This window comes from Temnothorax nylanderi, unplaced genomic scaffold, assembly GCF_030848795.1.
Source record: "Temnothorax nylanderi isolate EJ_2023f unplaced genomic scaffold, tnyl_v1.0 TNYL_tig0356_pilon, whole genome shotgun sequence".
Classification (NCBI taxonomy): Eukaryota; Metazoa; Arthropoda; class Insecta; order Hymenoptera; family Formicidae; genus Temnothorax; species Temnothorax nylanderi.
This window is the reverse complement of record NW_027249418.1, coordinates 59,320-76,195: the sequence shown is the minus strand read 5'-3', so window position 1 is coordinate 76,195 and position 16,876 is coordinate 59,320. Positions and strand designations below refer to the sequence as shown.

General features: G+C 40.3%; 2 protein-coding genes across 3 annotated transcripts; one reads left to right on the top strand and one right to left on the bottom strand.

The window, feature by feature from the left end:
- The first annotated feature begins 6,156 nt into the window (after positions 1–6,156).
- Crok (crooked) lies at positions 6,157–7,964 on the top strand. Its single transcript, XM_071720598.1, has 3 exons — positions 6,157–6,347; positions 6,668–6,829; positions 6,965–7,964. The coding sequence occupies exons 1-3, from the start codon at positions 6,281–6,283 to the stop codon at positions 7,189–7,191; spliced, it is 456 nt and encodes a 151-aa protein (XP_071576699.1). The 5' UTR covers positions 6,157–6,280; the 3' UTR covers positions 7,192–7,964.
- A 70-nt stretch (positions 7,965–8,034) lies between these two features.
- Positions 8,035–14,557, bottom strand: LOC139781714 (uncharacterized). 2 transcript variants are annotated; one of them, XM_071720597.1, is made up of 5 exons: positions 14,012–14,557; positions 12,254–12,577; positions 10,723–11,280; positions 9,951–10,287; positions 8,035–9,876 (listed from the first exon to the last, which is right to left on the bottom strand). In XM_071720597.1, the coding sequence occupies exons 2-5, from the start codon at positions 12,458–12,460 to the stop codon at positions 9,752–9,754; spliced, it is 1,227 nt and encodes a 408-aa protein (XP_071576698.1). In that variant the 5' UTR covers positions 12,461–12,577; positions 14,012–14,557; the 3' UTR covers positions 8,035–9,751. The 2 variants fall into 2 exon arrangements, with proteins under 2 accessions (XP_071576698.1, XP_071576697.1); XM_071720596.1 differs by having other exon boundaries at positions 12,254–12,567.
- Between the last annotated feature and the right edge of the window lie 2,319 nt (positions 14,558–16,876).

Below are 16,876 nucleotides of genomic sequence, written 5' to 3'. Positions count from 1 at the left end.
CGCGAGAGGAAGTATCAACGGAGGCTGCTGAGAGGAGTGGCTGCCAAGCCAGGCGGAAGTGGAGGGTGATTCTGCAGCGGGAACAGAGCCGGGCGGCGGTGGGGTAACGACGGCAGATGGGACCTCTATACCTCATCGAAGTCGAAGACGCGTTTACGGTTGATCACGCGTAACGCCCGCGCGAAGATGGATTCGTATATCGATGCGATGTGTTTGTTTATCTGCACCGTGTTCGGCAAAACGGTAGGAGAGCTCGCGGAAAGCTCTTGCTGCCGGTCGACAATCGCCAACCGGACAGACTGGTCTCAACCGCGATAACATCGGCTCTTTTCCGACATTAATTTTAAAATAGATTAGCCGCTTAATAGCGCGGTACTAAAATGCTCTTACGCCCTGCATCCCGGTTGTTATGTTCTTGCGCAGCTCGGATCGCGCCGACGGAGATACTTGGCGATTTCTTGTCCAATTAAGACGTCAAAGTATGTACGACGTACACGTACGCGTTACAGATGTAAAGAAAATATTTTAAAAGATCGTGAGATTCTTGAGTCGCCTTTAATATTAGATACTTATGCTTCTATGTAACATGATCTTTAGTATTTTGGTACTACTGGACATCTAGGTCACTCAGACGTGTATCTTGTGTGAGATGATGATGATGATGAAAGATGCGTGAATCCCGGAGAATCGTCGTGACACTAGAAAAGCTGCACTCGACAAGTCTACGGTGTCCAATATTAACGTCATGTCAATCGAATCGTACAGCGACGTTCTTCGATTCTTTAGAGTTTTTCATAACAGATATGAAGACGTAACATATATTAGAGATTATTGCGTATCATTAACGTATCATTAACGGTCAGTCCAGGAGGACCGCACCTTCGTAATTCTAAACTTATTCATTCAACTTGGAAAAGGGGGGAAGCAGAGACCGACCACGGTCGGTTGAAGGATTCGGTTAATGACACACGTCGCAGTTGCCTACCAAAGTATCCCTGTGGTCCGAGCCACGCCCCGCTCTCGCAAAGAAGATTACACGAAATTGGCTGTTTTTGAGGAAAAAATAAGCAAGAAGCATGCCCGCTCTTCAGGCCGGTGATTTCGTTCCCGAAACGAGGACCGCTTTTCGACCTAAGCGAGACTGACTCACGTAAACGATATACGCTCGCGCTCTCGCATGAGCAGGTTCGGAGGCGTTCCGCTCGTTTGAGGAAACTGTTACATTGATCAAAATTGCTCGCGTCCATCTCGCGCCGTATATAACGATTACGCGTCGACGTCACGACGTGCTCGCAATAACGAAGATTAACTGCGTTCCGCAGTCCCGCGCGGAACGCGATTAAGGTACGCGTCTCATTATCGCCACCGGTATCGCGGCGATCATCAGTTTCGCGACAACGTTTCTGCCCTATTCGATAATGTCGCCTCGAGGGAACCAATTCTCGAATTACGTATGCGTGATCAAATTGATTGGCGCCCGCGGTCTCCAATCATGAAAGTAGAAACAAATTTTTGACGACAAATATATGTATATAGCCTCGCGTTCATCGTTGCTTATTTTTTTTTCTCGAATTATTCTTCAAGTTTATCGTTCGGATAATATATATTATTGAAATAAACATAGATTCACAAATTAGTGTAAAAATATTTCCAAATCAGTTCGCCGATGAAAACGAAAGCAGACATCGAATATCCCATTATAAGTACGTAGATCGTCGGATGGAATACGCTAACGTACTTAAAGTCCACATGACCTCGATTCACTTGGAATGCTGTCTCCTTCGTCTCGTTTCTCAGGTACTCGCGATACCATTTATCGCGAATGCCTGCCGACGCGAGCATCAGACGTAAGTCGCTGACACGCTTGACGTAAGGCGATCCTTCCGAAAAAACATTACCGACCGCTGGCGACAGATAGCAGAGCTTCGTCATTTTCATCACGGTCTCGCCGTTCCGCATGTTGTTGACCGCGATCAGCTTGACCCAATCCTCATACACAAAGCAGGATACGTTCTGGTGCATCACCAGATCCTTGAGACAGATATCTGTAGAGGGAATCCTTACGACGGTTTTGCCCGATTTGCGTACGTGATATTCGAAGTCGTTGCTGTGCAGCTTGATGATGTCCAGCAAATTTTCATGCACCATCAACACCAAATCAGAATTCGTCAGATTCTGCAGGTGATCGAACTGAACGTAGCGATCGGCCTCGAAACCGATGCTCGTCAACTCGGCGAAAAGCATTGAGGAATAGGAAGCGGAAACAGCAAGAATACAGAGAAAAATGATTCGTTCGTGTAACTTCGTGGGTGACGATGGAAAAGATGCAGCCAGTATGATACCAACGATTCTGAAAAATTGCCATCTGCCCGGATTGAACTTCATAAATCTCGAGCACAACCAGAAGATTCCTACGATCGAGAAATTCATAACGACCAATCGGATCGCAGTGCCGGCCAAGAAATTCTGTTTTACGAGCAACTTTGGCACTACGAAGCACCAATTCTCGATAAAGAGAGGATCGGTGTATTGTACGGTGTATTGTACGAGTAAATTGTTTCCCCATATCGGCATCGAAATTAGGAGAGCGTCATATTTTCCGGAAGCTATGTCAGGCATGATGCCATATTGAGAGCCGTTAGCCATTTTCTGGAAATATACGGCCTCTGTTATTATCTTAGGCACACCGGTGAAGTTCATTTTATCCGCCAAAACCTCAGACAGGAACTTGTCCACACCTTTCAGCTCCTGTCCCTTGGATGTTGATACAATGTCGCTATAAGGCGGCCGGCGGGTAAAGGCGTACACCAGCGGGTAACCCTGCATATTCGGAAATTCATCTGTAAACCACGTGATATCTGTAGAATATGGTTGTTCGGTAAGAGTGTCGGTGAACGGGTTGTATCGATGGACAATCGTAGAGTACTTATCGGAGTACTGAGATTTGAAGTATTCCACGGCGATCGCGTCGAGAATCTTCTTCGACCACATCGCTCGAAAGAGCGCCGCGAGATCGTGACACGGTCGACGGAGTATCATCAGCACGAGCACCTTGGGCCGGACACGGTCGTGAATGAAGCGTTCCGTGTCTTCAGCCACGAGCTCGCTCTCGACGATATCCGGTCCTCGCCCCGAGACGTAGATGTACACTACTAGATCGCGTGACATTGCCCAGGAAGAAACCCGAAGCTCTGGCTCCATCCGATCCGCGTTTACGTAGAGCGTCGGTACGCGTTGAGTGGTCGCCGCGGCTATTTTACCAAGAATATCGTTCGCCCGCCCGTCTAATAGCGAATCTCGAAGTATGAGAAGAACATCGTTAGCTCGTGACGTTCGCAATACTTTGCTCAAGATATCCGTGAAAAAGTCTTCGCCCGGACGATCGTTCGGCGGGGCGAGACCGCTTTGAATTTCGACGAGACGAGAAAGCATGATGGTCCAGAGCAAACGTCGCCACATGATTCTTGTTTCACCGATGACGAAAGGAAATGACTATATGGTTATCGGAAGTAGTTGAAATGACGACTGCGAAGAAAAACTCGACATTGAATATCGGCAACTTGCAATTGCGCAACTATAGTTACGTAGGCCATACATTAACGAAGGAAATATGAGTTCCGTTAAAACATTTACGGGGAATTGCTTTTCATGGAAAAACATTATAACCGCCCGTCGCACGTAATAGTTAAAGATCATTAGTCTTTGCCACTAACATATATTGATTTTTGTATATCGAGGATAAAAAATGGACCTTTGCCTTGAGTGTCAAATAAAAGCTTCAAAGTGCATGCAATTTTTTGTATAATTGAACCGTTATATTTTAATTTGCTCGATTATCTTTGGTCACTTTCTTGGAAATTTAGAAAAAATTTTCCAAGAAAGTGAATATTTAAACACATTATTCCTTTGTCAGATCTATCCTACTACGCATAACTTTTTATCATCAAAATAAATAAAGCAGATCTGTGAGAGAAAATCTATTAAAATATTATAAAAATTAAAATAGTTTTTATATTATAAATAAATCGATAAATAAACTGTTTCAAGATTATGTCTTAAGATCTGTTGCTTTTTAATCCTTCGAAAATTAAGACTGATTATTTCTAGAATTCTTGGACTACAGTTTAAAATAATTATTATTTATTAAAAGTAGTATTAAATTTGATGTGCTCTGCAAATTTAAAATCCGATACGAATATATTATTGATACATATTAATGGTACTATTGGTACACATATATATAGGTATTGCAACATATAAAGAGCTACTTTAGAATTAATTCCCACGAGTTCGCGCGAGACTAAAGGAGATGGGATGGCTGTGTGCGTATCCGGACGCCATAGTCCAGTGCCCTTTTAAGTTAAAGGGAAGAAGAGTCGACGGTGAATGCCGCAGAAACCGAAGGGACACTGATATAAATCAACGTCCGGCCGGCACGACGACTTGCGCGAGAACGGAACGAGAACGTAAGCTGAGGAAGAGAGACGCGCGCGCGGGTGGCGAGACACCGAACTCCGAAGTCGAAGTCGCCTCGTGTCTCCCCCTCGCTACTTATGCTAATGCCGGCAAATCAATTTATTTATATTTATTTATAGCATTCAAATGTTTCCCCCGAAACGGGGCTGAGGCTGAGCGCGCGCGGACGTCGCCGGTTGTCGGCGCGGACCACCCGCGAAAGCGAGCCGATCCCGCTCGCTGCGGGCTACGAGATCCGTGGGGTCCCAAGATCGTCCCCCTTCTCTCAGACTGATACAGATAGCTGGAGGATGCCTGAACGTGAGTCTGGGCAGTTCGCTCGACGCATCACCGGTCGATTCGAAATTTCACGATGCAGATTTCTGAACACGAACGCGACTAGGAAGGAAAGATAAGATATTTTCACGAATGGGCTTTGAATCTTGAGCGACGCGGCAAACATTTGTCGTAGCAGTCGTGTCCTATTTTCTCAGAGGCATATGGTTTTTTACAATTTGGCTGCGTAGGGACATTGAACTGCGTGCTCCATGTGCTGGTACGCGCAAGAGATCGCGTTTGATAAAAACTCGTGGACGTTTAGAGACAGTTGACTGGCAACTCGTTTATTTTCTAATACTGGTTGCGCGCCTATATGCATAGTGCAACATAATATCTGATGTATATATATATATTTATATATTTATTCCACATTACAATGTTTGAGATATTTAATATTATAACTTAATTTAAATTTGGACATGTGTATAATAAGAAAGCTAAGTTTTGACGTAAATTAATTAATATGAGATAAAATATTATTTTACACGTTGTCGAAATATGCAATTCTAAAATTGCCTTTTTTTAAGATAACAGATTTTTATTCTTTTTTACATTCATCTTGAGGACAAATCACTTTATTTTCCGTTTTGCACTCTCTTTACGTTGAGTTTGCCGCTATAAAATAATTTCACTTTTATGGTGAATATATGCATGCCACTATATACCGTGACACTATAACAAGGAACATCACATCTGTCGGGCGCGGTTGACTCGAGTCACGCGTGACGTAACTCCGAAGAACCCGAGTAGACCCGAAGTCCTCAGTAACGTACATATGAAAAGACATGATATATCGAGAGAGTTTCTCGATCTTTGCTTACAGCGTAAAAATTATTTCGATTTTTTAAAACTTCAGTACGTCCCAATATTTTTTAGGTCGCACGCTTATCTTTCGATATCTAATTATTCGCTGAAATAATTTCGAAGTATATATTAGTATATAATAAATATAGATTTACTTATTAGTAAGACACCCTTTATAAACAGCTGGATGAGAGGTCAGAGTACACCACGTTAATTGTAATTAATTGGTGGAAAATTAAACAATTATGAACACGACGTATGAAACCATATATAGAATGATTCCAATATGACTCCGGGAATTTTATTTATCATTGATGAAGAAAGCTCTTCAATATATTTATTTGCAATATTAAAAATATTAGAGTTTGCACCAGCTATTTGTGGCTTTTTATGTCAATAATCTTGTAATAATTGCCCGTCGGCAATTGATTATATTAGAAAATTAGACTATTCATTATAAATGTTGCCTGAGGCTTTTTCAGCGAGTAGCTTGCTCCGGTTCGTTTTTTTCTGTCACCCGGTATAACTACTGGAGAGCTAGCGCAGCGCGCGGTCAGTTGTGTCAATTATAGGCGTGGACATATAGAATATATAAAGAGTTTGGAGGCATTGAATCTCTCGCTATCGTGAGGAGTTTTCGCAAAGCAAAAAGGGCTAAGACGTTCCTCACACTTTTCCCGAAATGGCCATCGGAATCCGCTTTTCCTTTCTCGTGACAGCGTTGCTCTTTATTTGCTGCATCCAAGAAGGTATATTAAGTCAGATATCTGAAAAATATTTAAGTATTAATTAATATTCTTATATTAACCTTCAAGTAACCTTCTCCGGGATCGAGATTACGAATACTTCGCGCGCATTTGCGTATCGTCGGTGTTCTTACGAAGATTTGCGCGTAACTGCGATAAGAAATTTATTTCACAAACATATTCCTAACCTCTTCATAAAATAAACTTTATATAAAAACAAGCATGCATTAGAGAGTATTTAAATAGACGGTTTAGAATATTGGGGGGTATATACTTGCAGTTGGAAATAGCAAAGCGCTTCGAACTTTGCCGTATTCTTTTAGGTCTTTCTATCAAATGTTGGGTATGCAGGTCAGACTCGGATCCGAAGTGCGCGGATCCGTTTGACAATTCCACAGTGCCCATTACAGACTGTAAGCAGGAACCCGACTTGGAGCACCTACCAGGCGTAAAACCAACGATGTGTCGTAAAATTCGTCAAAAAGGTTATTTACTTTTTTATAATAGAATTATGCAGTTGCACATACAGCCAGTGTACAAAAATATAAATCTGTCGTTCGCGCGCGCGTCGATTTTATCATTGCACCCTGTATTTCGTATGAATTATTTTCGTTTTACAGTTAACGGGGAATGGAGATATTTTCGTAGCTGCGCTTACATGGGCGAGCCAGGGATCGCGGGTGACGAGCGATTTTGCTTAATGCGAACTGGAACGTACAATATATTTATGGAATACTGTACATGCAATAGCAAAGACGGTTGTAACTCGGCGCCCTATCAATACGGCAATTTGTACCTCTTGTTAATCGGCCTGATAACAACCGTTCGATACGTATTCGGCGTTTAAAGAAGTCTAGCCAAAGATTCTTAACAGATCTGATTCACTGGATAGTTTAGATTTCCGTAACTATCTTTGCAGTTCAAGATTCACTTGTACTTACTCAATACTCCTCTCTCATTTTTACACATCGAACGTCAGGGAAGACGCAAACTCCAGCAATCAAATATACATATAGATATCGTAGTTTTTACTATGCAATTTTATATGCAATTTTTATAATTTTTTACGCAATCAAGTGCCTTTTTATATCTTTAAATATCAACGATGGCAATCTTTAATATTTATAAGAAGGAACAACTTCCAGGAAGTCAATAATTTACCTTGGCTTAAGCTACATTTTATCAATAAATTACATATTTTCTAGAAATATATTTTTACTGCTATACAAAAGAAAAATGTATATTTGTACTATTTTTTCCATTGTAATATTACTATAGTACAAATTATGAATCTTACTAATATCGAATTAGTCGATTATTACAACCCCAGATATTAAGGATAAGACTGCTAAAACCGTCCAGATTAATCATCGCGATCAATTTAGTTTTAGCGCGGCATTTTGCCATTTTCTTATGATTTTTGTATATATTTTCTTAATAATTAGCCTTTTACTGCCATACAATATAAACAAGGCATGATCTGTAACATTGTATCACCGACGTACTTTATTCGTATAAAGCACAATATCATTCAATATATTGTGCTCAAAATTTACTATATAAAGTTGTTAGACGATTGTATATGAAGTTCATATAATAAAATGATTTTTGATAACTGGATATTATCTTGATAAATATAAAATCTGAGAAACTTATCGAGCTTTTTATTCGTCGCAGGAGAATAATAAAATTTATAGGTAATATGAGATATATTTATAAATAAAGTTAGTTTCTGTGTCTTATATATATATATATATATATATATATATAGATACAATACAGAAGTAAATAAAAATATTATTTTTAACGAAATGTATGCGTACTTTTTGGTGTCAGCAGTTACAAACATACAAATATTCCTTAAAATACCGTCAAAATATGCATTATTAAAACAATCATAGAAAGTTATAGAAAATATGTTGATTGGTATTACATAATTTTTATTTTTCTTAACTATTTCTTTTTGTGGTATTCTCTCTCTTATTTGAACTGTAAAAGCACTGAAAATATTAATACTAATTAATTCATACTTAATGTCTTTGAAAGAGTACACACAGAAAAATATTCTACATCAGCCAAAGAAAGCAATTACTTATTTTATTTTATTTGTTTTAAGTAATAGTTTTCTTCAACAAAGAATATTTTCTTAATAATAGTTTTAAGATAGACTTGGCACAAATCTTAGAAAAGCTTATCGTTTTGTGTTCAAAACAAGAATTTATTCTTCTTTCAAGAATATTATGTATTTAAATATATGCTTCTCTCCCGTAAACTGTATATAGTAAGTAAACCAAATTCTTGTATTAATTAAATATTTTTGTTTGAAGTACTAGACTTGCTAAGATCCAGAATATGCTTTGAGTAAATATGATGCTTGTGATGACTTTATGGTAGATTTGCGGATATATAAACTTATCAAATACACTTAGAACAAGTAATATTTACTTGCAGGTGGTATGTGCTTTTCTGTGTGTACGGTGCAATTATATAACAATATATTTTGCAATTTTTGAGGTCTTAACCTTGACATAAAATATTTTATGTTAATAAATGTATAAATAATGATTGATAAAAAAATATTTCGATGTATCACAATTGGAAATAGCTTTTTGTTAATATCAATTCCGAATATTGATCGCCGTTATTCTATTTCTAGCTAGCGCGGTAATAAAAATGAGCATTAAAAGTACATATAAAACTAGTCAAATTTATCATTATTAAAAGATATATCATCTTTAACGACACGCTTTCGTAAGCGATTACATATATGAGCGTTTAATTCATATAAAAATTATTATGTCTGTGTCGAAACAAAATATCAATTAATACTAAAGTAACATGGCGATTTATTCTCGTGATCTTATGAAATATGATATGTTGTACTTGTTACGATTATCCATTTTACCTATACGCTTAGACAATACCTATATGCTTAGACAACAGTTCTTATTTTACGGACGGTTACATTGATCGGATTTCAGACAGAAACATTGAGTTTTCTCCTTTGTGGAATCAAGGACGGGTTAAAATTGGCAAAGGTTTTGTACATACAGAATATGTGCAGTCGAAAATTGTAACTAGATTCATTCATTTAAAAATAATTTCCTCTTGTGAAGTCACGTAATTTCTCATATAAAATCAGTAGCGGGGTCATAGACGTCAACATGTTCAGCTCAAGAAAGATTCACATAGACGTTTGCATTCGTATACGTTTCTATGGTATTCTTTGGAATAGCCTTATCGATCGGTGTCTTAAATATTTATGGCATAGCGTATAGCGCTCTCGTTTTCGCGCTGTTGTGTCTCTATAAGATATCTAAGAGGAAAGTCGTTCAATGGCTGCGGTTTTCGTAATGTTGAATAAGTTACCGACTTCTCACGCGCCTCATTTTTTTTTTTTTTTTTTTTTATTCAAACGCCTGCCACTTCGTTATCTGTTGTCCCGGTTTCGCTAGAGCTTGCTTCCAGTGTTCGCCATAAGTTCCACCGACATCAGGCCCGATCACAAAGTGGCCTACGGGAGTCTTCTTGCCTAAATAATAGTAAGAGCGATACGATATATATCGGTGTTTTATATTTTATAAAGATAAAACTTTTAAAGCTTACCCATTTTATTCTTCGAGACGAACTTCACAACGAAGCTTACGTCGTTGAGCGCTCCTTTGTACGGATTATCGGCGACGACTCTCGCCGCCTCCGGCAAGAATTTCATGGACACCGTCGGTACAAATCGATCGCTCTTCCAGAAATGTGTTACTCGACCGTTGTCAACAACCGACATCTTCAGATACATCTGTCCTTTTAGACCCTCGTGCTCATGCATCGTCTGAAGCGAACATCTCAGACGGTTCAGAGACAATATTAGCTGCCCGCCACTGTCTTCATCTTTCTCGCCCTTCGATAGACATAAGGACAATTCAACTTGTCCCTTCTTATTCTCTTTCTGAAAGAATATTGTATATTTTGATAGAAAAATTAAATAAAGAGTATAGCGATGTATATCACAGAGGAAAATTTCAATATTTATAACAAATAAACGCGCACCTATTATATACATTTTTTAATTAATATATATGTATATAAAGTGACACCACAGCTATTTCCAAAGAATTGTAAAAGTGAAAAAAGTAGATGTAATTTTAATAATCAGGATTTTATCGTGGAAAATGAGATTTATCTTTGAGAAAATCTCTACGTTAAAAGTATGATTGCGCAGTTACACAATAATTGCGAGTGCGTACGATATCATTGTATTAGCTGAAGAGTAAATTTGCATGTACATTGCAAATAGTGTATTCAGCTCTTCCTCATTCAGAAATGGCGTAACTGTGGTTTTTGTGACCGCAGTGCCAGTCGTTACGAAGCTGCGAAAACTTACTCTTTCCTCGGCACCTGAGATACCACTGGCGATCGGTCGTAGTGGTTTCCACAAGTCCCCTGTGGACACATCGCTGGCGTGCTTCGACTTTGGCGGTTTGCAAGCGAAGTTCTTCGGGTCAAGTGGAATTGTCGTTGCGCCAACGGTTCGTCTCTTGTCGTAGGCTCTTCTCTCCACGACCGTGGGTTCCGCGAGTTTGTCGGAATTCTTGCCGAAGAACTGGCTGAGGAGTTTGCAGTTCTTGGTAGAATCCTGATTATCGGCAGAAGTGCTCTGACCTTCCTTCTTTTTGCCGCCCTTCTTTGGCAATTCTTTAGTGGGCGACGTTTTATCCGAATCCTTCTTTTCAGTCGCTATCAGAGGCTTGTCCTCGAGAACCGCGTAGAGAGTCGCGACGATAAATCTAGATCCGTTAATTTCTTCCTCCACGACCTTCGATTTGCCAAACTTTTGCTTGGTTTCTTTGCGCAGGAGGAAAACAAATTCCTCGTTCCACTGTGGCCAGGATTCATTCCTCGACGTGGTCTCGAACTTTTCCTTTCCAGGAATCAGCTTCACCTGAAAAATTACGATTGTCAGTTTCTTCGATATCTAATAGCGAACTCCGATTCATGATTTATCGCGCCAGTTTTAAAGTGGAAATATATAAGAATAAAACGAGAATAAAAGGTCAGAAAGAGAGAGAGATAGACAAGCAGTAAAAGAAATTAATAGATTCTGATTTGTACTTATTTTGTGGCGAGAATCAATTTTCTAAAGAGAATTCTTTGAATTATAAAATGTTCATTTCTAATTCATCGATATATTCCAACGGTATAAGAAGAAAATTCATATTTTCTGTACGATTGAATTTACGTCCAGTCGTAAATAATGCAATCAAGTTAGTAATATTTTTATGCCACCACTACTGCAGCAGACATTTCGTTAACGATCCGTGTATACCGCGTGCTCCCGAAATATGTTGAAGCGTTAAATTGATTTCTGCCACATAATATGCAGGTGTTTAGCGGGACATAAGTTGTCCTACTCGCGCGACAACGTCGAAGGAAGTCGTAAAGAACATTCTCTCGCCAGTCAATAGGATACTACAGTTAATGCCGGACTTCTATAATGCGTTACTCATACTCATATGGAATTACGTAATCGCAGATAACACCCAAGAGTGCTGCGAGCGTCTCCGCCTCACGCGTAATTCAGGCTCGAGTACGACGAAGCGTAGCGGAGCGCGATCTTGCAGTTTGCATAGAAGCGTTGGCATCGTCTGGCATCTCCGACGCACATTTATCGAACGACATTGATTACTTCATCTCAGATCTTATTAGTGCATACAAAATTAAATTAACTACGTGTACGAAAAAATTTTTTTTTTAAATTGAATTATCGTATTAAATCCATTGATTTAAATTGTGGATATGTTCGTGGCGCTAAATGTGCGTGGATAATACGAGCTGTTGACGAGATGACATACGCGCTTCCTGTTTGCTCAAATGCGATCGATCCACATTCTCGAGCCATTTTCTCTTTACTCTACCTTCACGACGTAGCTATTGACTCTGGTGAAACCGAAGTTCTGTGGCAAGTGCCTGGCACCGAGCACGGTGACGTTCAGTGTCTTGTCGTTCGGCGAGTGCACGATCTTGATGCCGATTTCCGGCTCCAGATTCACCGTGCGATCCAACGGCGTCGACACCGTCTTCAGGCTGTTGTCGATGAAATTCCTTATCTTCGCCAGCGCCATGTTCGCGCAATTGTCCTTTCGAATTCCCAATTACGGGTTATCGGCAAACGAGCGATCGTTTAGATAACGGTCGATCACCACGGGCTCGGTAGCGTTGTCCGCGAACGCTGCAAAATTCTATCGTGAGCGTTTTATTATGAGCTAGCTGCACAGGCGCACGCTAAAGGTGCGCTATTAATACACGCATGTATATAATACGCCGTCATGCTCGCGGTTGTCCAGGAGATACGATTTTCGGGACGGCGCGAGATTGTTTGCCGTTGAATAACGTCAAGAATTTCCGCAGATAACGAGATCTTCTATATGTTCATTGTTATCATCTTGAAGCTATATAGTAATGACGGCTATTAAAACATTGATATAATCCTATTTCATAATTACTTCAATGTTTTATCAGCTGCGCTTGTCATTTTTGACTTATAGGAATAATTCCTGAAAATTACCTTATTTGTAAAAAATAGGGAGAAGTGCCTCAATTATTTTTATGATCGATTTTATATCGCGCGATGTAACGTTACTGTTATTTTACAACAGAGAGTAAATCATTTTACAGACTTACAAATGTTTACAAAACAGTTATTACCAGAAAAGTATTAGAACAATGTTCCGGGCCGATTCTTTTGACTTTCGATCGTAAAGCGTGATCGTAAATTTTTCGCTCGTAAAGCAGCGTGCTTTCTCTTCTCATCGGGAAACACAATGCTTCCATCACCAACAACAAGTGATTATCAGCTGTTCTGAATCGACAATGGCCGGCTCGGCCCTTTCGCTCCCAATAAAGCCGCGCGCGTGCAAGAACAGGACATTCGAGAGCATCGAAGAAACGAGCTGTAACGCGATCGAACTTTCCCCGAGAGAAAAAAAAGCTTCGCCTCTCCTCGCGACCACGCCGTCGATCGATCCGGAGCAATCGCCGCTATGCCACGACCGCTCCGGAGTGCCGCGAGGAAAATCGCGTTTGCCGAGACCCGGCGGCGGCACCGACCTCGATTATCGCATCATTAACTAAGGAGAATTGACGAGACAAATGCGATAGGGACGCTCGGCGTCTCCCATCTTCTTAATAGAGACTTCAACGCTCGGTGTGTCATCCGGAGTAGGAAGGAAAAAAAACAAAGGCGATAATTTCTAATCTTCCTCCTCCGTGTTGTCTCGCCCATAGATTGAATAAAATTTCGCTCCAACTATATTAGTCGAATGCCTTATAGAGCATATTCCTCGCGTTTCTCGCGAAGCAACGGTAACGGCAGCGGAAACGAATATCTTTTTATTTTATTTATTCTCTTTAATTGCTTAGTTAATATAACGGCAGCAGAAACAAATATTTTTATTTTGTTTTATTTATTCTCCTTAATTGCTTAGCCAATGCGTTTTCTCGTTATTATCGGAAACACATCTGAAAACGATCCGTTATACTATCTCCTCTCTAATTTGACGCGAGCGTGCGCGGTTTCGAATTACGAGACACGAATTACAATGCACCGACTCGGGTGACGCGTCAGGTAGCTTGTTTCACACGCGCGACCCGCGAAAAGCAAAACTTGCACGTACCATAATCGCGATCCCGGCGATTCGGAGCAAATTGCTGCTGGCTGCTGCTGCGACGGCCGGCTCTCAGCGTCGGTCGAGATCTCGGAGCGAGCAGGAAGAGGATCGTTGTCGACCGGCGAGCGGCAACAACGGTCTAACGTCGAGCCACGTCTGGCGGATCTGTGATTGGCGAGGGTGCCCCGCGGCTACGATCTTTCTGTCGATGGCCAACGGCGTCAGACGCGCGATACCATGGTCACACTGGATGCGATCGAACGTGTACAACACGCACCACCACCTTCGTCGCCGCCGATCGCTGAGAGGAATTTTGCCGAGAGGCTTTCACCGCACACGCCGTCGTGGCCCGCAATCGCGTTCGCAGCGCATTGCGACGCACCGGGATCAACTTGGACGGTCATCAACAGCCGTCAACGAGATGCGTGGGACCCCATGAATGGCTGGCTTCGTGAGCGGATTGCGCGCGTGTGCGATCGTTATTGTAGTCGTGACAGCAGTCGTCTCGGCTCCGTTTGCGCGCGACGCGCCGCCGTGGTATGCAGCTTGCTTTCGCGTGGGTTCCCTTTATAAGAGACCAACGTGGCCGGTTTACAGTGACGGATCGTAACAAGGCATCTTCCGATGGGCACCAGTCGGACAGGAATTTATAAAAGAACATACGACGCGCGTGAGAAATTCGCCAAAAAGGACATGTACCGTCTCGCGTGTGTCATACACGCATTATAACACGTACGAATTTTTTAAAAGATTTTTTTCGCTTATTTTATCGTACAAAGTATATGTAATTAGTAGTATTATTCTGCTTAATATATTTATTTATGCAATTAAATCCTGTCGTGATCACGTCAAATGGTTAATTTTAAAGTTAAAATTAATTCAAAAATTTTTAATTTAAAAATAACTTTAAAATTTTTATACTTTGAAACTCCAATATTTGCAACTACGGTCGTACGGTACTGTCATAAAAGTGGCCGTTACCGTTGAAGTAGGGGGATTTACTTGTACCCGCCATCGTACATCGTACACCGTCTCTAGATTGTAAAGTGGTGGTTGTGGAGTGACGCCTGTTGCGCTCACAAGGTCGCACACTAACATTGTGCGTTGCTGTGTATGTGCAGGTGTGTGAGTGTGCAGGTGAGTGAACATATATGCACGAGCTTCTGCGTGAGTAAACACAACCACATGAATGAGGGTCTGAGGGTATACGGAAACAGGACCGTAAATAGTCATAAATTCTCCTTGTCCAAGATAGCGCCAGGAAAGTATATAACGAAGTATATAACAAAGAATCTTTGCGATAAAAGATTTCAGTATTAGAGTTGATGTAATATTCCAATAACATAACGTGTCTTTTCGTAAAAAATAGAAAATTTTTGGAGGAGCGTAGAAATCTATGTAGATAATATATCGGTACGACATGCCGCAGCGATAAGCAAGCATAATATAGAGATTATCACGAATTAGTGATGAAAAATTGATACACTGGAGCGGTAAGTTATGCGACTCGTATATGCATAGGAATGATAACGATGGATCGGTGAATCGCGGCGAATACCACGTAATATAAATTTATACATCTTGATGCGTAGAAGAAACTAATTGTAATGTCACACGTCGATCTCGTGTAGGCAGCTCGAAAGAATGCGGTAGAGAATATCGTTGCATAGAAAATGAATTGCGGCCACTGCATTAGAATATGATGCATTCAATATGTTGCTGTCAAAAGAGCGCTTGTCATTATTAAACAAATTATTTAAATGTACAATTTATTTTTTGTGATTAGTTGATTACTTTTAGATGTCTATCTGACTTCTAATTTATCGCAGTTCGATCTTCGGACCTCTTATTTTAGCGTGAAAGATAAGTAATACTGTGAAAATATAAATTACCATTTTGCCCATTTTTATTTATGCTCCTTTCTTATTTATACTCTCCATACGCGCGCTTATTATAAACAATAGACCTTTAGAGGGAACAAACACATTTGCGTTCGCGGTTGCATTATTTCAAACGCAACAGTATTTAAATACGCGTTCCGGACGATGCTCTACGCGTATCTAATTGCGTTGATCGCACGTGATGATATGCAAGGATGGCTCTCTCAGGTATTATGGCCTTCAAAGTTAAGTAATGTTTGTCATCTTGATTATATTGAATAAACTTACATCTATTGGAAGCGAATCCAATTTGCTATCATATGGTTTATCGTTTCTTCAAGTGTAAATGATTTTATACATGATTGCATGATTTATGATTTAAAAAGATAAACAATCTTAGCAAGCATTAATTAGAAAATGAGTAGAAATAAAATAGAAATGAAAAGTAATAGTTACCTAGTGTGGATAGGTAAATTTTTAATAATTTTAGTTACTCGTAAGGTGACGAAACTGATATTTTCTGCGGAAGTTAAGCAGCGCAGTTCGAGAGAGTCGAAAGCAGCTACGTGCACCCTACTCTAGATGGCAATAACGACGATGATCAACCCCTTCTTCTACCAAACAACCCCCACGATTGACAAACAGCTGTTCAGCACCGCCATGGCGCACGCGACGTCGCGACGTCAAAAACACTTCGAACAATTTCGATTTATCCATGCCGAAAAAGTCTTTCCGCGTCGCGACACGATTTATCTAGTGATAAACTTTCGATCGTAGACCGGTATTTCGCGATAGTGCTTCGGGCTGTGCCAATTGTATATTCGCGAGTGATATTTAAGTGACGTTTCATAAATATTAAGTGTGAATTTTGATCCTTAACAGGTAAGAATTTATGTTTTATTTACTTTTTAACGCCTTTATGTTTTGTATAATAGTCTAGAAGTAGGCGTTGCATAATTTTTAACAAGATAACGCAACGGAAAGAGTGATA

Bases quoted from the DNA above. Each gene is read 5' to 3' on its own strand.
- Crok (XM_071720598.1), top strand. From the start codon at position 6,281: ATGGCCATCGGAATCCGCTTTTCCTTTCTCGTGACAGCGTTGCTCTTT. The intron at 6,348-6,667 runs GTATATTAAGTC...GTATTCTTTTAG, and splicing joins TATTTGCTGCATCCAAGAAG to GTCTTTCTATCAAATGTTGG. The intron at 6,830-6,964 runs GTTATTTACTTT...TTCGTTTTACAG, and splicing joins TCGTAAAATTCGTCAAAAAG to TTAACGGGGAATGGAGATAT.
- LOC139781714 (XM_071720597.1), bottom strand. From the start codon at position 12,460: ATGGCGCTGGCGAAGATAAGGAATTTCATCGACAACAGCCTGAAGACG. The intron at 11,281-12,253 runs GTAGAGTAAAGA...GTAATTTTTCAG, and splicing joins TCAATAGCTACGTCGTGAAG to GTGAAGCTGATTCCTGGAAA. The intron at 10,288-10,722 runs GTAAGTTTTCGC...ATATTCTTTCAG, and splicing joins TCTCAGGTGCCGAGGAAAGA to AAAGAGAATAAGAAGGGACA.